This window comes from Gavialis gangeticus, unplaced genomic scaffold (assembly GCF_001723915.1).
Source record: "Gavialis gangeticus isolate Ggan-Ray unplaced genomic scaffold, GavGan_comp1, whole genome shotgun sequence".
NCBI lineage: Eukaryota > Metazoa > Chordata > Crocodylia > Gavialidae > Gavialis > Gavialis gangeticus.
In genome coordinates this window covers 66,111,584-66,135,146 of record NW_017728995.1, presented here as the reverse complement: position 1 = coordinate 66,135,146, position 23,563 = coordinate 66,111,584, and the positions used below count along the sequence as shown (strand labels likewise).

The window sequence follows — 23,563 nt, the reverse complement described above, 5'->3', positions numbered from 1 at the left end:
GCGGGGGGCCCCCAAAAATGGTGGCCCAGCCCTGGTTTTGTGCCAGTATTCAAAAAGGACAGGTGGGTTGATGCAGGTATTTACAGGCTGATGGGCTTGATATCAGTCATGGAAAAAATTACTGGTACACTGGATCCAGCTGATAAAGAGCCAGAAGTACCCTTTGGTATTGCCCTTCAGTGGGGGCAGAAGCAGGGACAGGGGAGCGTTTATATTTCCCTGTTGTTCTATTGAACTATGCGTTCATTACGGAGAGGGCGTGCATTTGTGGGATTTGGGCAACACACAGCCCATCTAGGGGACACGGGTGCAGGCTTGGGAGGGACATTGGAGCAGGAGACTCCTCTGGATAAGAAGCAAGGGAGTCAGAGTGGGTCTGCACCGGGCAGGAGGCAGAGTGGGAAGAAAGTTTCTGTTTGTCTAACTGACAAACACCCAATGTAGTTATTAATAGGGATTCATTATTAAATGATAGAATCATAGAAAGTTAGGGCTGAAAGTGACCTCAGGAGGTCTTCTAGTCCAACCCGCTACGCAAAGCAGCTACCATCCCCAACTGGATCATCCCAGCCAAAACTTCATGTAGCCAGGTTTTGAAAACCTCCAAGGATGGAGCTTCCACCACCTCTCTGGGTAACCTGTTCCAGTGTTTTACTACCCTCCTAGTGAGCAAATTCTTCCTAATATCTAACAAATTTCATGAAGTTGTTATAGGGAAGGGGGACCCCCTCTTTTTCGTCCCAGGGCCAATCCTGTTTAATATGTTCATCAATGATATGGAAACAAAGCTAAAAACACCTCTTCAGCTTCCAGTCTTACTAATCTCTACTGCTTTCAGGCACAGTATTTAAGACCAGAAGGGAGCATCAGATAAATTAGACTGACCTTCTGTACATTGCAGGCCATTTATGTTTGATCCAGTTCTCACCATCAAGACCCCAGTACATTGCATTTGGCTGAAACACATCTTTCAGAAGGGTTCTGATATTAATTTGAAGATGCTGAGAGGTGTGAATCCACTGCTTTCCTTGCCAGGTGGTTTAATGAAGGAGAGAGAGGATTGGAAGAACAGAAAGGGTAATCTCATGGTTAAGACTGGAAATCGTGTCCTGGAGAGTGGGATTCTATCCCTTCCTCTGCCAGAGAGTTCCTGTGTGATGTTGAGAGAGTTCTGCAAAGTTTCAACTGGCTGTCCAGAAATCTGTGCTCCTCATTTTCTGGGTGCCTGTTTTGAAATCAGGGTCTGATTTGCAGAAGTGTGGAACACTAGCAGTTACCACGGAAGTCACAGGGAGCTGTGCTCTCTGTATGTCAAGTGCTGTACAATGCCAAACGTCTTGAAAAAATGAGTCCTGGGTTTCTCAGATTGGGCATCTGATATTAGTGGATACTTTGGACCTTAATTTTTCTGCACCACAGTTCCTCTGTCTGTAATACAGGAGAATGAGACTCCTTTCACAGGAGTGCAGTACAAATTAATGTTTATGAAGAGCTCATGTATTAGAGTGTCAGGCACCATTAAAAGGCTTTAAGGAAATTAATACTTCAAAGCAGGATTTGTATAATTTGTCATAAATAGGGCTTGGACCCACCCATTTAATGATAAGGAGAAAACAGAACAGTGAACAGTCGCTAATTCAGTGAACTTCCAGAACAACATCAAAGGATTTTCAAGTCCAAGTTTGCTGTCCTATGTGCGTGTAATTTCTAGCTTTTGGCAGTTTATAATCAGACATATTCATCAGATAAAAAGCATGTGATTAAATACACAGAACTTAAAGAGCATTAAATGACTTACTGAAGCCAAAAAAAAACCAAACTCCCTGTTATCTTCCTGACTATTGGGCCAGACTGAAATGCCTTTAGTTTTCTTTAGAGGAAAGTAGAAGAATCACCCCCACTTAATATGCATGGATCATATTTGCCCTTTGTGGCTATGCTGGGGTGTATCCAGAATCACAAGGAGTGAAAGCTGTAACAAAGCCAGACTCTGAGTGTTGCACCTTTTGGCATAATTCAGTATATTTCAACAGCTGCAACTCTGCAGAGTACAAGCTAGAACTAGCGAGGGGATGAATGAACTTACAAGACATGTCTAGTAAAAATGAACCCTCCTATACAGGTCACTTGTTATTTGCTTTTTGTTTATTTGCCAGAGAAGAAAATAACCTATCAAGTGCATAGATCCCCAGTTCAAAATGCCCACCACTATCTCATCCCTGTGCAAAGGAAAAAGCTAAGGTACCAGGGGAGGGGGAAGTAAGATGATCAGTTGGCAAACTCCCTAAATGTGCCAGCCTGTTTCACAAGAAAAGTGTACATGCATGTGTGTGTGCACGTGCACACTCTGGGTTTCTTTTAGCCTTCGGCCTCCAGAAGTGGACTAGCTGCTTATGTTAAAGATTCCTAGCAATGAGTTTTAATTGGTTTACTTTTGAGGAGTTAGAAAGCGACTTAAATCTCAGCCTCAGTTTGTTCTTTTTTTTTTATCAGTGGGGCCGTTGAGCATATACATGTCCCACATGGGCCTCAACTTCATTAAAAGATCAAATAGTGTAAGGACACAACTTTAAAGAAACATGTTAATAACTGTGTTAGCTGTTGCTTTATGATTTGTGTAGACATAATGTCAAATATCAACAAATCCACACTGATTGCAAAGCGCTTTTTATGTCACATTATTATGACTCTTGAAGATCATGTCCAATGGGGCGGATGTTTCTACTTGTGCTTAGGCTGCAGTGACCTCTCTGGGTCACTACAGGAGCAGAGTTCTCATTTCAGCCGGAAGAATTAGAAGGGTAGGAGCCTGTTTCAGAAGTGCAAGGAACTCAGGCCAACAGGGAGGCAGGCTTATTTCGGCTCTCTCTTTCCTTGCTGTGGATTGATTCTACTATAGTATGCTTAGAGGAGCCCTGTTTGGACTGGGATGAGGCGACCCTGAGCATCTAGATATCCATAGGTTACCAAGTTGCTGAGAAAAAGGGGCCAGTGCTACTGATGCCCTGTTCTGGCATGTGTTTGCGTGGCACAGTCCATTGTAAATCTTGAAGTATTCTACTTGTACATAAAGGTAAAAGGGGAATTTCCCCTGGAGCTCATGAAGTGCTGGATTCCCAAGTTCCCCTCCTTTTCTTGAGTCCTGTAACTTTCTCTCCCCCATAATTCTGCTAGAATTATAAGTGCCATTGTTCTGGGGGACAGCTGCAACTTCAGAGTCAGGTGTGTGGCCATGGGAACAAACCACTTCCTCTTCATCCCAAATGGGGCATCAGGGTGGGGGAGTTGGACCTGTTTTCTTGGAGTTTCAACATCCTGGAATATCTTCAGAAGCCAGAGTAACTCAGTAAGATGCATTTCTGTTGGAGGAATAAAGAAAACCTCAGTTTGATGATCATGTACTAGTATCTGCAGGGTATAGGGCAAGGCTGGCTTAGCCCCTGGAGCCAAGAGCGTATGTCAGGAGGGAATACCAGTGTCCTTCTTGGGCAGGGGATGGGGAGAATGTTTCTGCTCATAGCATATAGTGAAATGTTGGCATCCGTATCTCTATTGACAATTGTTCGTAATTTCTCTAGATCCATCCTTCCTCTCCTTTCACTGCTTTGCTGCTCTCACTTTTTCCATGTTTTAAAGGGCCCAGTGTTTCCTGGAGGGAAGTCTGCATTTCAAAATGTTGAGCAAGGATCACTTTTAAGATATGGCTGGGTGGGGGGGAGAAAGGGGATGCTGGCACCTCCCTTTTTATGCAATAGCCTCCTGGTTAGAGCATCTGCCCATGAAGCAGGACGCTCAGGTTCTAGAGCCTCCCCAGTGTGAGGGTTTTCAACCTGCCAGGGGAGAATGCTAACTATCAGGTTGTGGTTGGATGAGGCAACCTGGTACCTCTCCTGTTGAAGTTGGACCATTGTGCTGAAAGGAATGAATGACTTATGGGGTCAGGAAGAGATAACACAAAAGCGAGTAAGCTCTGTAGCTAGGTACTCAGCCAGGTGGGGGAGTGCTGAGTACTAGCGTCTGTGCCAGGGCTATTTCTGATTTATTTATTTTTTAATCCAAAAACAATTCAATGTAAAATGCATATATGGTGATGGGAGCATTTGGCACATGGAGAAACTGAGGCATTGATAAGTGATGTGACTTGTCGAAGACAGTGACTAAGAAAGTTTATATGCTCTTTGAGTGTACGTGCAGGGGAATACCATGTGGGAACAGGAATGTGATATCTGTGCAGCACTCGTGAGAGACCGTTACTGAAACACTGCATCACATTCAGTAAGACTGTTGACAAATTGCAAAGCATTCAGAAAAGTGCCGCAAGGCTGAGTTGAGGGAAATCTGCCATCCAGAAGGTCAGCCTGTTTCCTTTTTCCAAAAGGAGGTCAAGAGGTGACTGGATCATGACATTTATGTACCTACACAAGGAAAAGATTCTCTGTGGTAAAGGGCTCTTTAATTTGCCAGAAAAAGCATAATAGGATCAAATGGCTGAAAGGTGAAATTGGATATATTCAAACTGGAAGTAATGTGCAGATTTTTAAAAGTGAAGGGGATTAAGTCTGGGAAGAATCGAGTCAAGTAGGCAATGGATCCTGTTACTTAAGCCTTTAAATTACATCTGAGTGTTTTTTTAGAGAAAGATTTTAGTTGAAACAGAAAGTTTAAATTCGATGCAGAAATTACTGGGTGAAGTACTGTGGTCTGTGTTAGAAAAGATGTCACTCTCATAATGTGCAGTGCCTGTTTTAGATACTGGTTGGTACAAGAAAGAGATCAAGATTTCCTCTTGGGTATATGTATAAATGCTGTCACTGAATTTATGTGAAACCTGTATAGATGTAAAAAAACAAAGGCAACAGAGCCATTGAAACCACACAAGTTTCTTGATCTCCAAAAAGTATCCAAAATACTATATTTACTCAAATTCAAAACAAGGTTGTTTTATTTTCCCCCAATCAACTTGGGTTGGGAGGAGCCTTGTCCTGGATTTGAGTATTGGCTGAGGCAAGCAGCTGCTTCAGGCCCAGAGCAAAGCCAGAGCTGAGCCACCACCTGCCCTGGGCCTGGGTGGCTTTTGCTGTAGGGAATGGGGCATGTGGCAAGGGATGCCTAGGCAAGACTGTGTGATGGGGCTGGGGAGGGGACCCAGGGGAAACTGTGCAGTGGGTAGACCCACTGTGTGCAGCTTGTGGGAAGCATGGGTGAGATCAGATAGCATCCTCCCCACCCGCTACTGCTTACCTACTGTTGTGACCCTGACTTGGCCCAGCTTGGAGCAACCATTGCTGTTTCTGCCTGGTCCTGCAGCCAACGCTGCTGCAGGGAGCAAGTGGCCTGGGGGGCAAAGGAGGGCAGGCAGTTTGGGGGCAAGTGGCCAGGGGGGAGGAAAGTGAGGGAAGCATGTGGCCAAGTGTGTAGGCACAATGATGCCAGGGGCAAGGAGTGGGAGTCTGGCTGCCTGGCCCCTCATTGCTGCTTTTCCTGCTGCAACGGTGGGGGAGGGACACATTTAAGATGACCCCCCAATAATTAGATTCTGTTAATTTTCCATTAGTTTTCTGAGTACTGGGGGGGGGGAGATTATCTTAAATTCAAAGTTGTCTTGGATTCGGGTAAATACAGGTCAGTGGGGAAAATTACCTGACATTAGTGGAGCTCAAGCTTTTTTGAAAGGTGACTTATGCAAGTAATACATCTTAAACTGGTTTCTTCACTATAGGATTCAAGATGAATTAACTAACTGATAATGGGTGACAGTTGATGGTTATTTCACCTTAGCAGTCCTCATTAGTTGTATCTATGCATGTCTGCATGGGTTGGGGGGGGTGAGATATGGTGTTTATAGCACTGTTTTTAACACCAAGTGATCCTTGTCTATTGGCTTGCAGTCTTGCTACTACCAGTACTAGCAATAATGGGAATGTTTATCAGAAGACCTCAAACTGTTGCATATCAGATCAAACATAGCATGTCAAGCTCTTAACTGTTGTTCAGAGTTGAAGAGCCAGCAGGAAAAAAAATCAGTATAAGTAGCAAAGAACTGGGGGGAAAAATCCTTGGAGGATTAAAATGGTCATGCTTTGCGTTCTTGGAATATATGAACACACTTCATAGTGTTTTATAAGGAATACCTGGTTGGACATTTTTATTATTAAACGTGCTGTTATAAGCAACAAGCTTCTTAAGCTGATGGTACATAGCACTGAAGTAGTCACAAAACAGCCCTGGAACTGAAGCTGTGTTTTACAATTGCTACCTTTGCAAATTGGAGAGAAATGTTAGATTTCCAGTAGTGGTTTGCAGTCTGCTATACAGTCCATGTGAAGTTTGAAACATTGTACTCACTCCTGATTGCCCTCTTTCTAAGAAGACCGAAGGACTTCTAGCAAAACAAAGGAGAACGCTATGGGTGCTCTTTATTTGAGCATATTAAGATTGTGATTGTGGTGCTTTTGTTTTAAATGAAAGGCATCCACCAATCTGGAAGTGATGGTAAAAAGCACTAGGAGCAGAAGACGCAGGTTTTGGGTGACTTAGGGTGAGTCAGCTACGTGACTGTGCAGACCACTGAAGATGTGTTTGCTTTAAAAGCAGGAAGCGGCTATGTGATCAGAAAACGCTTGAGGTTTGTAGGGCATGGTTGTTGGGAGATATTGTTAGATGAAGAGCCATCTCATCTGATGGGGTGGGTCATCTATCCTGAGCTCCAGTCTCACAATTTTCAATGGTATATTTTCTTTTTCTGTGTTTGCTTGTTTATAAAACAGGTAGAGAAGGTAGTTCTTACATTTCAAATTGTAATACAGTACTATGATGATTTTTGGAGAATTGAAGTAAGAGGAGAAGTTTAATATCAAACATTTCTGTTAATTCCACGAGTTACTAGTACCATGGTTCCAGGGTGCAAATGTTTTAGAGGATAACACTATTTTTGTATTTCCCAGGTCTTGTCTCTATATTGTAGACAATGCCATGGTATCGTTATGGAAACCGTACCCCAGTTAGAGATCAGATGTGAGGTTTTCCTTTCTAAGAACTTCTTACTCTGCTAAACAATGAGACATTATCGGAGGCTCCCTGTTTTCTCCAGATTCTGCCAGGACTCACCCTGATGGTGATACAAAGTGTGAGAGTAGTTTTGCATTTTAGAATGATTATTCTTTTTATGTGGCTTATTATTTTTGGTTGATGCTGTTTGTCAGGCCATCTATATTATGTGAGCATAGAATTTGCTATCAGATCTATCCTTGACCTAGAGTTAAGAAATAAGGGAATCAAGCATTTCCAAAGAGGAGGAAGCTGTACAAAGATGCTTGTTTATTTTTCTAGGTTTGCAGCCAACCTTAAGCAATAATTCTGAGAGGTATGATCTGTTTCACATTTCATGCAGATGGGATGTAAACTTTGTAACCCTATGATGACAGTCCAAATGTTGGCATTGTTAATTATCTCACTGCTGATTTACTTTTGCAAAAATACCAAACTAAAGTGCTTATCCTACAGGCTCAGACCTCTTCCATTCCTCTCTAGTGCTGTAAGTACTCACTGTCCCCAATTAATTTTCCAGATGATGTAACTGTAGCTACTGGAATTAATGGAAACTGATCCCTGTAATGTGATGGTGACTGGTAATCCTTTCCCCAGGGCATGTAGCTTTGGCCCCTGATAAAGGTAGTCTCCTACCAGCCTGCTCAGCTGGATCAGTATTATTACACTAGCCAATTGCCCATCAAGAATGACAGGGGGAGGGAGAAGGGCCTGGGATGGAGTACCGCCACCTGAAGCCCCATGCTGCTGCTGTTCTGCCTCTTGCAGGGAGCAGAGTGGGAGAGCCAAGGCCGGCACTGCTGGCCTGGGGTCCCCCACCCTCTGTCTGGTTCTTGGAGGGGTTTTGGAATCATGGCAGCGGTCCCCCACACTTGGAGCACTCTGGTTGGCTGACTCCCTTGCAGTATGGAGCCTCTCCAAGGCTCTCCACCTGCGACCCCCTCAACTTCCACCCCACTTGGGCTCAGGCGTCAGCCATTTAGAGCAGCTGTCCATCTAGGCCTCCTCCTTTTGCCTGTTCCAGACAGGCTGCCTTTTGGGGTACCTATCCTGGCTCAATGCTCCAGACAGCAGCCCAGGTTGACTATGTCAGGCCCACAAGTCCACAGCCCAAGATGGTGGCATGCACCTCTGGCCTCCACTGCTCTCTGTGCTGGATCCCCAGCCCCATCTCACTGCACAGAACCCTTGAAATGCACCCCTAAATTGTAGGGTGCTTCCCTAGCATCCTCTATAATGGCATCCTCCTTTGGGCACCCTGCATGGCCTCCTCCCCTTTAAGCCATGCCAAACCTTGCAGCTTAACACAAACTACAAACAGCAGCAAAACACATAACTTATCTCCGTGTCTCCTGGGTTTTGCCTGTCTACAGTTTGGGTCTTATGTGCATATCTGGGTGAGTGTATGTTGCCAGGTAGCTGTCTGGTCAGAGCACAGCCCTCCTATGGGCTTGTGGATTCTTGTGCATCCTGAAATGAATCACAAGCTGTGCCCCTTTAGCACTAAGTGCTGTTTATGAGGTGCATCTATGCTAGAAATGTAGCTTGTAGAGTTGCGCCCCAGCGCTGTGCATTAGTGTGGAAGGGGTGCGGATGCTTTTTTCACTTTTTGACACAGTGCTTTGCAGTTCCCATTGCCAGATATAACCAGAATTTTCAGTGTTGCCAGCAGTGCTGCAGTTGTCCCAGTGCTAGAAAAGGAAGTTTCTCTAGTGTAGAAAATTTTGTCAGAGACTTGCTGTAGAGACTTGTTCAGCGATTCTCTGGAGCATGGGCTTGCAAGTAAATTGAGTGCTGGCTGACTGTCTTCTTTGCCAACAAATTGTTATTATTCAGTTACTTAACTACAGCATAATCTTTATGTGAATAAAGCTGCTTGTGTTTTTTATAGAATAACCTTTTATATAATTTATCTGCAACAATTTTTTCCTTTTCCAAAGTGATTCATGCCTTGTTGAAGATAGGAAAGATATAAAGCATTATTCTGTAGTCACACAAGAAGCCCTATTCATTCACAGTTTATCCTGCGAAACCAATTCCGTATCATCAAGATCGGAGATGGTTTCATGGCAGCAGCTATACAAAGTCTGTCTATAGCTTATCTGAACTGTGGGTTGTTCCAGTGACACAAATGGAACTAAACCACAAGCTAAAAAAGAGTGAAAGCAGCATGTTTCCTCTTGGAGTGCTCAATCTTTCCATTGTTACTATTCATAAATAGTGGGTTTAGTCACCAACATCAAATCAAAAGAAAAGACTACTCACATTGAGTTTGAGACCAGAGTCCCAGATCTTATAACAGAAGGACTCTCATCTTAGGCCCTGTCTTGATTAGGTTTTAAAGCTGTGAAGTTAAATCATGTTTACCTAATATGTTCTCCACCCAGAGGCAAGTCATAGCAAGCTGTAATGTAGCATATACATAGTTGGTAAGCCATGGGGGAGTGAGAAAAATGCTTTTTCCTCAGTGTGTGTATATATTATAACAGGTTTAATTAAAAAAAAATTTTTTTTATGGATGATTAGGCCCAACTACTACTTCCCTTGACTTCTCAGTCAAGAGCTTCCAGCAAAGAAACAACACTCAAAATTCCCTAGCATATTTTTGGTTTTCAAAATAAATAAATAGTAAGAATTGTTAAATAGAAGGACTTGGACTGTTGTCCAGTTCAAAAGTGGACCTTAAGTTTTTAGAATGAATTATCTGATTATCTCCTTTGTGATATGGGAACAAGAGCAAAAGCAGTTTTGGGCTGTCTGAACAGGAACATATTAGCATGGAGGCAGGCATCAGTCCTTTTTCAGTGATGAGCCTGTATGCAGATTATGCTGATTCTTAGACATGTTAGTACCAAAAAGATACTGAAATATTGGAAAGCATTTAGAGAAAAGCAACAAACATGGCTAGAGGGACTGGCATATGTAGAAACTAAAAGAGCTGAATATGTGTAATTGGCTGAATGATGATGACTGAAGAAGGACAATTATCCAGAAGTATTTGATGGCATAAACTGCAAGGATGGAGAAGAACTGTGTAGTTTGGCACAAGGGGCTTAACTGGGAAGATGAGGATGACAATGTAAAGATAAAATACTGGCTGGATATCAGGAAAAATTCCTTAACACCAACATCTTTCAAACTGTGGAATAATATTTTAAACTAGACTGGAATGGGTGTGGAAGAGAGCCTGATGATAGTGAGGGGACATACTTTGGGAGAATTTACTTTCAGAAGTCCGATCACAGGGACATGTAGTATCACTAGTACATAAATAATGCTAATATAGGACATCTCTTCTCCGAGAGCCTAGGCAGGTTGAGGATATCTCGGAAGAAATTTACAGATGACTTTAAAGTCACAGGTGCCAGCTGTTAGGGCTCAGGCCTTGCAGCGCCAACAGCGGTGACCCAACACAAACGCAGAAAGGACATAATAAGAGCTTCCACAGTTCGTTCCCCATCATAAAGGGGATCTGGAAACTAAGGGATAAGACAGCTAGTGAATGAAATTAGAAGGCCAGGTGGAGAACTCAAAACGACAACTCAGCAGATTTGAAATGAAAACCTGGGCTTTGATGTCTGGGTGACCCAGAAACCCAGAACACTGGAGAGGACTCTTGAAATAGGAGACAGTAACTTGTTGTTTCTTGTGACACAGAGGTCCTGGAGAGGACACAGGAAGGGGATTTAAGTGAGCCTTTCCTGATTTTTTTTTCAATATTTACATTTTCAGGCTTCTGGAGTCCTGTATTTTGACAGGAGACCAGAGCAGAGCCATGGGTTTGCAGACAGAAACTTATGTGCATTTTGCTATTGTGTGGGGTCGCTGGAAAAGAGAACATGAGCAATCTTCCAAGTCCTCCCCCAGCTGCAGTCTCTCCCTGCTGGCTTAAGAAGCTGTGTCCCCAAATATGAGGGGCTGATCTGCACAGGCTGCCTTTGAAACTGGAAGCAGCATAGCCATATCTATGCAGATCCAGTCTCATTAGTTTGGAGCAGGCTGACTGATGCTGGCGCCTAGCAGCACTAATTAGCCTGCCTAGAGTGCTCTGGATGTGGCCACAAGGCTTCTGGTTTAGGATCCCTGATTAAAGGGCGTGCAGGGGAGGGTGGGTGCATGCACATGTTGTGTATGTGTCAGCTCCTATTTTTCCTCTCTCTTTTGCCTGTTTTCAGGAAAGTTTATCTGTACTTGAGGGAAACTTAGGATGTGATGTGGAACAGGCATGTCTTACTGCAAGACAGCAGGAGACAAAAACTGGCTACTGATTTGGCTGAGCCAGCTGGGAGGGATTTTGGTCTTATTCCACCTGTATCAGTGCCGGATGGGAGGGACTGCCCCAAGGACCAGGGATGCTTAGACCTGATGGAGATCAACAAGGACAAGCTTTCTTGTTTGGAAACATCTAGTAGCTTTTAAAAAGGGGTAATTTTTTTGGGGGGGACACCAATAATGTGCTGCCAATGTGCTGAATCAGCAAAGCATGTATGAATGTGAGCTGATGGGACTTTCACGTACATGACATTTGTGACTTTGCTGCGCAATGATTTGGGAGACTGAAGCATGCCTCTCTTGGCATAGTCAGCACCCCAAGGTTTGAAATCTGCTATTCCTTTCTTTATCCCAGGGCATCCTGACTCACTGCTTTGGCTGCAACACACCCCATGCCTGGGATCGTACTTCTGTATGTCCCTCCTCTCCCTGTGGCAGTTTGGGGCCAAGGCCAGCTGGCATAGATCAGAGCAGGCAGAGGATTGACAACAAGGGGAGGTCCAGCATGGGATTTTGCCCAAAACATTCAGCAGGCAGGTGGCTGCCTGCTAGACACTAACATCCAAGTGTGGGTGCTTCCTAGCTCTTCTTTTTGAATGCATAACTGTTGGGATGGTTTATATAATTGAAAGACAATAAGACGACTAACTCCACCAACCATTATTTTGCCCAGTCACACTGAGGAGATGTCAGTGTGGCATCTGGTAATGACATGTAGTGATCCCCAAGCTATAGCTTCAGAACAAGAAGCTGGCCAGCAGCAACATTACTGGAATGGTTACTTAAATATTTAGTGGTGGGATGAAACTTTATCTAGTATCATTTACAAAATACAGTTCAATGTGACTTAATTGCAGTTTGATGATATGTAATGAAATATGTCTGTAGACAGATACAGTGTGGTCAGAATTTAAGTTGTGGTTTGTCTTGGTTATTCAGATATTCATGAAAGATGAAAGATATCTGCAGGCCTTGCATTCAAGATTTCCTGTTTTTATTAATGGAATTAAACTGAGCTTGCTGGTAACAAACTTTGTTTGAATGTTATGCTGATGCTGCAGGGGGAGGCTGCTGCATTAATTAAGAATGAAAACCAGTTTCCACTCCTAGATTTCACAGGCTAATGACAGTGAAAGGTTCACATTCTAGTGTTGGTGCCTACCAAGATGAATTGTTAAGTCTTTTCTGTTGTTTGTGAATTGTAAGAGAGTGACAACTAATTATTTTTTCATGAAGATGTTGCAGTGCTCCTGTAACCAGTCACAGGCCAGTGGGAACTGAGGACATTCAGGAGATATCTACCACATGGCTTCAGACTGTAGAATTACAGTTTCAGTGCACAGTACTTTGCAAGTCAGAGGCTGGCAATCCTGCAGACTAAAGCCCACTTCCTTACTGTTCTTTTCCTTGTCTTTTTTGTAAATCTATCAAACTAATGGGGGAAAAACCCAGCATTAATAGAATACTAAGACTTTAGGATGAAGCATGTGAGTCAAGGAATGGTTTGGTTAAGGCTGATCATGCCCCCTTATTTTGCTGTATACATCTTGATATGTTTTTCAATTATTGAAATCAAGGGTTCCCACACTTTTTGGATCAACAGAACTCTGTCAACCCACACAATATCTTATGGAGCCAGTATGCTCTGTTATCATCAGATTTAACTGAAAACACTGTACAGCGTCTGTAAGTGAAAATAAAATACACAGCTGCAAAACTGTGCTGTCATCCCTCCCAAACACCCCCCTCCCCCCATCAGAAGGTCACAGGGGCATCTCTCAAAACATCCCCCTCAAACACTCCATCTGGAACAGCTGGTTTCACCCCTCCCAAATATTCCTCCCTCCCTGTGCAGAAGGAGGAGTAGGGGTGAGGGCATGGGAAAGAGGCCACAGTACTGCACTACCTTTGAAAGAGAGGGGGAAAGGGGAGGGGGGAGGGAAGGGAGAGTGCCACATCGGGATCCTCTGGAGCATGGGATTTGGTGTAATTCTGTGGATCAGCTGTAGATCAGTTACCATAGCCTCATGGACTACCTGTGTTCTGCAGCTTAGCTCGGGAACAACTGCTTGATGATACGATATACAATTATTCTAATATTATAAGAGCCCAAGTCTGTCTGTCTGTCCATAATACTTTATTCACCCTCTGACTGGGTGACAAACAGCTAGAGTGCTCCAAGTGTGGAGGAGCACTGCCTTGACTCTGAAGCCACGCCAGGGACCGGACAGAGGGACCCTGCTCCCTGCTTCCTGCAAGAGGCAGGACAGTGGCAGCATGGGGCGTTAGGTGGCAGCACTCCATCCTAGGCCCCCTCATCATTCTTGACAGGCAATTGGCTAGTGCCGAATAAAAACAGTAGAGTCCTGCATTTAACAATCTTAAAATGAGCAAATGGAAAAAATGAAGACGGTCTGTTAAGCTTAACTGAAGAGGTTACCTCTTTTGCTTCACTCTTGAATGGCATTGGCCACATTGCATTTCCAGTAGTTTTTCTTTGCTTGAGATGCACCTATGTGTAAGATGCACCTCTCCCATAAAAAGAATGAAATTGTAATTGAAAGCTGGTGAACCTTTATTACAATCATTCCAGTTATTTCGCATTATGTAGCTTTAGTACATGAGATGCACCATAATTTTACAGCTCCTTTTTCAGGGAGAAAAAGTACCTTAAGCACCAGAAAATATGGTAGTTTGTCAGATTTTCAGCCTTTTTTCATGTGCAGGGTGGGCAGTTCCCTGAAATAGTCAATGTTATTTTTGCTCAGTTAAAGAGATGGGGATGCTCAAAAAAGCTGTGGAGTGTGACAAGCAACTGAAAAGAGCCTGTGGAATAGAAGTGTACAGGTATTACAGATGTAAGGTAAACTTTAGGCTAGCTCTTCAGCTTTTTCATCATGTGTTCAGCTAGTTGTTTCTAAAAAGAGCAAAATAGCTCATATGTGCTTACAGTGCAAATGCCACAAACCAATTGTTGTTGATCTCAAAAGCACTACTTACAAATCAAGCATGCCTGCTAGTTCATCTAGGAATTCAGCAGGTACTTCCTTGTTAGCTCCTAATTAAGAAAGATCCTGTTGGTATTCAGGGTCCTGGCAGATGCAGTTCATCTATCAACTGGTTGTTTGCACGTTGTTTGGCAGCTAAGCCACTTGATGGATAAACCCACGCACCTCTGAAGACCAAGAGTACATACTCAGCTGCACACGCAAAGCTTGGCCTCTGCATTGAAAGCTGCCCTGTGGCTGCACAGCCCTGGTCTGCAACCAGAATTACTTCACTTCTGCTGAGGAGGAGAAGAATTCTGCTGCCAGCCAGCAGCCAACCGCAGGACATGCTGGCCAGCTAAGTTGTGGTTGCCAGATAAATCTGTCATTTGTAGCTTAAACTGTAGTTGACACAAGGCCATGCACGGGGGGTTAAATAAGCTGTCCTATGTCAGTATTAACTAATGTATGTACTCTCTCTAGTAATTGTACTGACTCTTCTTTTTTCCCCCCCCTTATTGTAGGTACCTCCGTTGCTGGAGCTGGATCATTCAGGCATCTTGTGGATTCTTCATTCTCACGTAGCATCAGATTACTACCCGTGTCTTTCTGCATAGAACATCTCTCTCTATTGCCCCAAACCAGGACAAAGACAAAAAATAAGGGGGAGAAAAAGTAATTGTTTTGTCACATTTTTGTTTGAGAGCTGCTTTAAGTTCTTTAGTGCCTCTTAGTGAAACTGCCTGCATTGTGAGAAGAGAAGCACTGGATGTTGTATCTATGGTCAGCAAAGTCATGTCTTTTTGGGGGTACAACCTTAAGGAATACTATGTAGTCAAGTTGCCTTAGATCAAACCTTGTGTGTGTTGCACTGGCCACTAATTCTGTTGCAGCTACTGTAAACCTTTAGGTATCTCAGTCAATAGTTTCCACTGTAGTTTGCAGTTATTTTCTGAACTGAAGAGAGGATACTCTCATTTTAATGTTTTTATTCAGCATGGCTTGGGCTTGAGGCAGTGTGGGGGACTGATTTTAATTGAATTCCTGGTGAATTTCCCAGCCCTTGCAACTACACGGGATCCATGCTATGGCAGCAGCCTACAAACTTGTGGTCACGACAGTGAACTGCTACAGCAGCGTTGTGGTAGAGTGCCGCTTTCAGCACACCGTGCATTACTGCCCTGGGGCCTGCCACGCAGTCAGGCAGGGCCTGGCATGCATTGTGGCCCACCGCAGTATTTGTGCAGAGCTGCTTCGAGTCCCAGCATCCCACAGCAAAGGTACAGATCTGGGCACTAAACTTCCTGCTCCTGAGAATGGGCCAGCTTTGCCTGGAAATGAGGACTACCACCAGATCCTCTCAAGTAACCCACGGCTCAAAAAGGGTTCTTCACTACAAACCTCCTGCAGTCTCAAAGATATCACTGGGGAAGCAATCAATCTTGCCAGTGGCAAAACAAAAGAATTCTCATTTGACAAGCTCAGAAACTCCAGCCATGTAACCCATCGAAAGGGAAGGAAAGTTAGGTCCGAAACGTTCAGCAGGCGCTCATTTGATTTTGATTTGATTTATGGGCACTTAAGCAATGATGAGAACTGTCCTCCTTTTGGCTTGCTGCAGAATCCCTTGCCTGGGGAGAAATGGCAGGAGACGAGTAATTCTCCAGAGGGACACATAGGCCCTTTTTCCTCCCAAACCTTTTCTGAAGAGAGCTTTATTACTCAGATTTTAGAAAAGCACAAGCTGGACACCTCTTCTGGTGGGGACATTAAAGTGTGTTTGGACATCCTGCTGAAATGCTCAGCAGACCTGAAAAAATGTACAGATATAATAAAGCACTGCATCAAAAAAAAATCTTCAGATGGTCTTGGTGGGGGAAACAGTAATGACCCCCTGGCCAACTCTGAAATGATCTATATGAATTTGATGTCAAGGTTTTCTTCCTACCTGAAAAAGCTGCCCTTTGAATTCAGGCAGTCTGGACATGCAGAACCCAGTGACCTGGCCGAATTGCTGAATAGCCTGCACAGTTTGCAACAGACACCCTTTTCCCCAATATTTGGTAATGAGCAACCACCTCGTTATGAGGATATTGTACAGTCGCCATCCTCCAGGACTGACCACTCCTTTAGTGTAGAACGGCAAGATGATCCTCATGAGATCAGTACAAGTTGCATTGCCAAATCCATCCAAACTAACACGGTGAGCTTTACCTCAAACTCCCTACACAGCACCCCCCAGGAGCACACCCGAAGAGCTGTGAAAAATGTTTGTGCTCTACCTCAGTTGTCAACTGCAAGCCCCTCTGACTGCATGTCTTCCACAGAACCTCTGTACATTGTGGAAGAGTCAGATGGGGAAATAACACCAGGCAAGGTAAAGAAGGCAGAGAGTAAAGGGAACTGGGAGAGTTTAGGGAGCAGGCAACAGAAAACTGGAAGTTCAGATCCTGCTAGAGACCTTAAAGCAGCACCTGCTGGAGTGCAAGATGAAGATCTTGCCCATACCTCTGAGAAAACAGTCTTGATAGAACCAGCCTCAGATTCTCTTCTGGATGATACCTCTAAGAGGGAGCAAGCAGAATCTAAGGCAACCAACCAGGATGAGATAGATAAGCTGCTCTTGGACCTGGAACACTTCTCACAAAAGATGGAGAACACCCTGAGGGAGCCCATCATTAAGGAGAATGATCCTGCATGTATTAAGGAGTTCAGCCACCAGGGTGGGCAGGCAATACCCCTCGCTCTTGAAACCAAAGGAAAACTTGCAGACAAAAGCCCTACTTCCCCTTTGTCAAAGATCATGGAAACCAATGGCCATAAAATGGAGGAAGATGACAAAGCTCTTTTACTGCGTATTCTGGAAAGTATTGAGGACTTTGCCCAGGAACTGGTCGAATTCCAAATGGGCAAAGGCAGTTTATCCAAAGAGAAGGAAGTGATGCAGATTCTTCAGGAAACTCTGACAGCCCCCTCACAGTCCTTTCCAGCTGTGCAGAGAAGCTACACTGAAGCTGCACCCAAAGATGCTGTCCCAGCCTTGATTCAGCAGGCCCCAGAGGTGATCAAGGTAAGACATTTAGGCCCTTGACCAGATATTTAGAGAGAGAGAGAGAGAGAGACTGAAAACTCAGAAATATTATATTTGGGATGAATGAATATGCTGAAGTTTGCTCCAGTGTGAAAGTACATGCCAGACTTGCATGTCTTAAGAAAATAGATTTAACATAATTCCTTCTGCCTCTGAGCAGAGTCAGCAGGTCTCCATTGCCATGCTTTCTGCAGCTCCCAGAGTAGGTTTATTCCTTAGGAATGAGACAAAAGATGGCAAGGTGTAATGTTCTCTCCTCCTCTCAGCACAGAGCCAGCATGGAGTCTGGTATTCCTACAGTGGAGATTTGGGAGCAATGAGCCCAGCACTCAGGCAGCCAGTTTCCCTGCACGTTAGCCATGGAACCAAGAATGAGTCTGCCCAACACCTGGAAACGTGTTGCTTGAACCAGCCTCATAGCTTTGCATTTAATATTAAAAGACTGAATTTTCAAAAGAGCTCAGAGCTAGATTTCCCAGCACTCAGCATGTGGTCATGGCCTGGCTTTCCAAAGCACATCATCTGGTTAGGTCCCCTAGTCAGGCCCAGATTTCCCCAACTACTCAGCCAATGGCCCCCTCCCAGTGATGCAATTGCAGATGATCAAAAGAGCTCTGACTGCAGGGTGCTTCTAAATTTCTGTGCTCTCCTGAAAACACAGCCATTAACTGTTGTGGTGAAAACACTGCAAGGGGTGAGATCTTTTGGCATAAGGCCCTCTCTGTATTTCTTTGGGGAGCTCTGCACATAGGAAACCTGCCTGCTACCACTCAAGGAAGAAGGTGGGCTCTTCCCTACAAGAGAAAAGAATTATGCTTCAAATATTTCTTCCTCTCCTTTTGCATCTTTATTTATTTACAAAGCAAGAGCAATGGCGAAAATCCTAGCTTCTTCTAGACTGTGAACCTGAAGCAAAAGCGTGCTTGATCTAGCATGACAGTGAGTTTCCTATGATGCTGTAGTGCTGTTACCAACATTATGTGCTGTGTTTCTACGACATTATATGGATGCAGCTAGCAACACTTCTTGGGAAATATATAGGACTTTACAGGTGTCATTGTATGAAACCAGGATTCCATGCAAGTCCTCATTCATTTGTGCAGCACTGCTCACTCCTTTAACTGAAGAATCTGGTAACCTACCCATCCCCCATGCTAAAAGCTTCAACATTGTCCTTATTTAGCTACACAAGAGGAAAAAAATGAAGATAAGTCAAATAGAAACTCAGGACATCCATTATAGTTTTTTTTTCTTTTTGTTTAGGGAAATAAACATATTTTATTACAACCCTCTCAAAACCTGAGAAGAAAAAACAATTTAGTTCAGATCCTTAGCAGGCATTAATTGGTATAGCTACATTAAAGTCTCTATTGACTTATACCAGCTAAAGAACAAGTCTTTTGTTGCAAAAAAGCAATGAAAATTACCAAGTATAAACAATACAGTTACTTATTACCTCATTTCCAGCACTAAAGCCTTTAAAAAACAAGGAAATGAACACAGGCTTCCTAATTCTTAAAAAGCATATAGAACAGATGCACACTACCAATATAGGCAAATCAGGTAGCACCCCATATTAAGACTGCCTGCCAGTTCCCATTGTAGGCTCTCGTTTTGTGTATAAGTTTGCCAAACATTAATTGCATGGCCTGAAATTTTCCATACACTTCTTTGCCTCAAGCTGAATTTTGTTTAAATTTTGAGCTGGAATGATGTATTCGTTTCAGAGAATAAAGCTAGGAAATAGTATGTTGTTTTGGAATGGGAAAAAGAGTGCTGGTAATATTACGTCTGAAAAGCTCTAGCACCCCCAGGTCTTGGAACAGGGAATTAAGATTTGGCAGGAATATGACCATGAAAGGGGTGTCTTTCGCAGTCTCTATGAAAACGTCTTTGTGACAGCTGCCCCTGGGGCATGAACCTATGAAGCCCCCTGGTAGCCATGCGACTCCTGCTCAGCTCAGTCTCTATTGCAGCTCTCCCTTAATTGCTCACCCACCATGCCTTGTTTTTACCGGAAGTTGAATAAAGGAGGCTGCCCACAGGCCTTAGTGTGAGCTGTAGTCCACTTGCAGTACTACTGAGTCTCTCCTGGACCTCCAAACACTTTGATTCAACACTTAAGCTCAGTATACCCTCTCAGCTAGCCTGTGGCACTGCAGGGCCCCTGTAGCTTTGAGTTCTACATGCATATCTGTGTCCCTCCAGGGCACCTGTAACCTTAAGGGCTCAATATGTGGCTCTATTTCCTCCCCTGTACCACATCCCAAGCCTCACAGATGTTCTGTCTCTTTGATTTAACTATTTATATACTTGGCCTCTTGGGCTCTCAGACCCCCCTGGCCCCACATGCAGCAACCCCTCCTCTGGGCTCTTGGATCTCCCTGGTCTGGCTTAGCCCACTCTGGGCTTTTGGACTCTGGCCTAGCTCAGCCTGTCCCTGGGCTCTTGGACCTTCTGCTTTGGGTCTCAGTCTTTTTCTAGGCTCCAGAATCCCTTACTGGGCCTCACCCTCAGTCTTAGGGCTCCCGGTTCTCTAAACAAGCCTTGAGTTTGCCCCAGCAGGCAGGCTCAAGGCTAAACTACCAGTGTAACTTAAATGAACAAGAACCATCTCAGCCATCTGGCAGACACCTCAAGCCTTCCAGGGGTTTAACATAAAACAAAGACCACTTGCTTGTAAACCCAGTCTTTCTCAGTCCAAGGAACTTGCCTCTGTTCCTGGCCTTCAGAGTTGGTCTGCAACACCCAGGTTCTTTCAGGAGCCCTGCAGCCAGGAGCATCTCACTTTGTGGTTGCTGGGGAAAGACTGACTGACCAATGCAGACTCTGGACTTATATTAAGTCTGAGCCCTCTTCTCATAAGGTGAATCCCTCATTAGCTCCCCCCTGCCACCTGCAAATAGCCTCTCAGGCTGCTTGCTCTCTTAAAGCAGCAACATCCCAGGGCCCTGTTAATCTCTAAATATGATCAGATGTTAAGCCTTTGATAAAATCTCAGTTCACCTGTGCTCAGTAGAGGTTTCCTTGATGTTAGCAGTGAAAATCTCATACCTCTTAGTTCTGACCAGATACCACATGCATGTTCCTCACCAAACATCTCAGCCTAGGACTATAGGGCCAAACGTGGACTTCCCCTGTTATTGCTATGCTTGTTTGCTTCAGTATTTGGTGAGCTTGGAGCCATGACTGACTGCCCCACTAGTGGCCAGGTGATGTGGAAGAAGTTACCTAATTTAAATGAAGAAGGGACAGGAACTCCACCTGGACATCTGGGGGCAAATGTTGGATGGAGAAGATAAGGACAAGGAAGTTAGATGAGCAAGACTGTGACCAGAGGCTGGGAAGAGAGAGAATCTGGGACTAGGAGTTGGGGAGGTGTGTGGAGGGGGAGGCGGAGTCAAGATGCTATACAAGCATCTTGGGAACTGGGAACAAGTGGGTGTTGAGGAAGACTGAGATTAAATGAGGAGCTGGAATGGGGGATAATGTGACTAGCTGGTTAGGACAACTAGAACAGGAGACCCCTAGACTGAGAATAAGGAGGTGGGGGTAGGAAGACAAATCTGATGAAGTACAGGGTATAAAACTGGGACTAGCTGGGCAGAGAGATTGTGATAAGGACTTGGGGGGTGAAAGGTCACTGAAAATGGATGAGAAGCCAGGGAAGGGTTATAGGGCTAGGAACGAGTGGTGCCAGAGAAGGTTGGCAGAGGATGACAGGGTGACTTGAGAAAAAGAAGCAGAATCATAGAATTATAGAAAATGAGGGTTGGAAGGGACCTCAGGAGGTCACATCTAGTCCAACCCCCTGTTCAAAGTAGGACGATCCCCAACTAGTTCATCCCAACCAGGGCTTTGTCAAGCCAAGCCTTAAAAACCTCCAAAAATGGAAATTTCACCACCTCTCTAGGTGGGTTGAGATGGAAAGTTGGTGGGGACCTGGGACTGGCTAGTGATGGGGAAGGGGAGTAGCTGGAAATGACTGAGTAAGGATACTGTGGTTGAGAACAGGGAGACGGACCAGAATGGGAAAACTGAGTGGCAACTGGGACTGGCTAGGTTAGGGCATTTGAGAATAGGACAAGAAGCTGGGATGGAGAAGAACAAGACTGCGACAGGGACAGAGGTTAGAGTTAAAGCAGAACGTGTCAAACTGCCAGAGGAGAAGTGTCTGTGCCCATTATATCACACTCATCCACTTGTGAAGTGTTGGTTCATGTAGAGGATGACAACCTACTACCACTACCAGCTGCTCTGTTAGCTGAACTGGCAGTCTGTGCATTATACATAAAGAGTTCAACCCTGCCATTGAATGATGTAGGTATTGTTACAATGTCACAAAATAGAATGTCTTTTTTTAATTGCTTTTTAAAAAAGTGAAGCGAATTAACACAGATCATCCATGTGTGAAGAACACTGTTAAGGTGACAGTGATAAGGACTATCAAAAATCCAGTAAGGAAATTAATAATTGTATTTTCAGTGCAGAGGTTGGCTGGGGTGGTGTGAGTGCTGACATGCACATTTAATGGCCTGAGTTTGCAAGTTCAAAGCCATAGCAGAAGAGTTCACAGTGCGGCCTGTCAGATTCCAGGGAGTCCAAATTCTGCTAAATACCTTGTTACAAGGACACAAAAAAGGAAAGGAAAGGGGCAGAGTTTGGATAGTGTGGAAGTACACTGAACAGCGAGAAAAAAACAGTATAGTCACTGCTCATTAAGTAAGTGCTATGCATACTGAATTGAGTTGCTGGTCCTGTGGAAAAACACCGTATGATCATGTCATTACAGAGTGTTTCATAATGAGTAAAAACAAAGGGGCTGAAGTAGAGTTGCCTAGGCAACCTGGATTCTTTCTTTTCTTTAACCTTGAATGTTTCACTTTGTAACCCGTGTGATATTCTTTTAATACATTGTTTGTGTATGTGTGTACTTCAGTAAAAAATGATATGCATTTTTTGACATCACAGTAAGTTTAACTCTGATGCCAAATAATTTTATTCTTTCATTCAAAATGTAAATACTGGTCTCTTTAACACAGCCCTTTTGAAGCACGGATATTTTGCATTCATGTATTAATGTACATCGAGTTAGCGGAAACATAAATGAATTGGTATTATTTTCTGTATAAGAGTAAATAATACATATACATAAGAAAATGAATAATATAAATAGAAGAATAAAAAATAAAATACTAAATAATGAGGCCCCTACTATCCATATATAGTAGAAAAGAAAAAAATTGAGATTTGTGCTGGAAAATTAGAAGTAACCCAAAGCATTCCTACTCTATGGGTGTGTTTACATGTGTGCTTTACTGCACATTAGATTAATTTAATGCTTAGTAAAGCATCACTGTCTACACGTGCACTGCAATTAATGTGCAGTAGATTAATTTATTTCAGCGGAGGATAGTTCTGTCAGACACAGGTACTATCCTACACAACAGTAAATTAGTGCACTTAAACGCACATGTAGATGGTGATGTTAGGATTAGCTGAAATCAAAGTATATTAATTTCCATTAATTGCTCGTGTAGATGTGCCCCATGAGACCAAAAACTTGACTACTACTGCTCTTGTAAATTCAGTTGCTGTTGAGGTGTTACAGCAATCTAGTTGGGTTTGGAAACAGCTGGGGATGAGGCCATTTTAACGTCCACCATAAGACACAGTCACAGGTGCAGAGTATTTGGGTTGCAGATGAGTCTGGTGACAATAGTTTATTCATCCAAATTTTATCAGGATTAGGTCCCCAGCTTCTGGTGTAGGTGAGCTTCTGGCTGATGATGATCAGGGACCCTGGTTTTCCCTGATAAAAAATCACGAATTCTCTGATAAAAAAAATCACAAATTCTCTAATAACCCTCCCAAATCTGTAATTAAAATTAAAGGCCCCCCACAGCCCCCTGGCCCTGTTTGTGCCTCTCACTCCCCACCCGTAGCTGCCACAGCCTTGCTGGTGCCCCTCACCCACAGCCCCTGCTCCCCCAACCCTGCTGGAGGGGGCCCCCAGCTGCCAGGGCTACAGGGCCAGGGACGCAGATCTACAGCGGCCTGCCCCTGGCAGGAGGTGGTGGCTGTGGCAGCAGAGCAGAGCCTGGCTCCCCCCGTGTTGTGCCTGCCAGGCTGCAGAGGCCCCAAGGGAGGGCAGCAGGGCAGGAGC

At 44.1% G+C, this 23,563-nt stretch overlaps 1 protein-coding gene across 1 annotated transcript in view; it reads left to right on the top strand.

Moving 5' to 3' along the window:
- The first annotated feature begins 14,812 nt into the window (after positions 1 to 14,812).
- The window catches only part of PPP2R3A (protein phosphatase 2 regulatory subunit B''alpha), a 68,974-nt gene continuing 60,223 nt past the window's right edge, over positions 14,813 to 23,563 (top strand). The window contains exon 1 of the mRNA XM_019503767.1: positions 14,813 to 17,376. Within this exon, the coding sequence (XP_019359312.1) occupies positions 15,394 to 17,376 (1,983 nt within the window). The 5' untranslated portion in view covers positions 14,813 to 15,393. The remainder of the gene's footprint in view (positions 17,377 to 23,563) is intronic.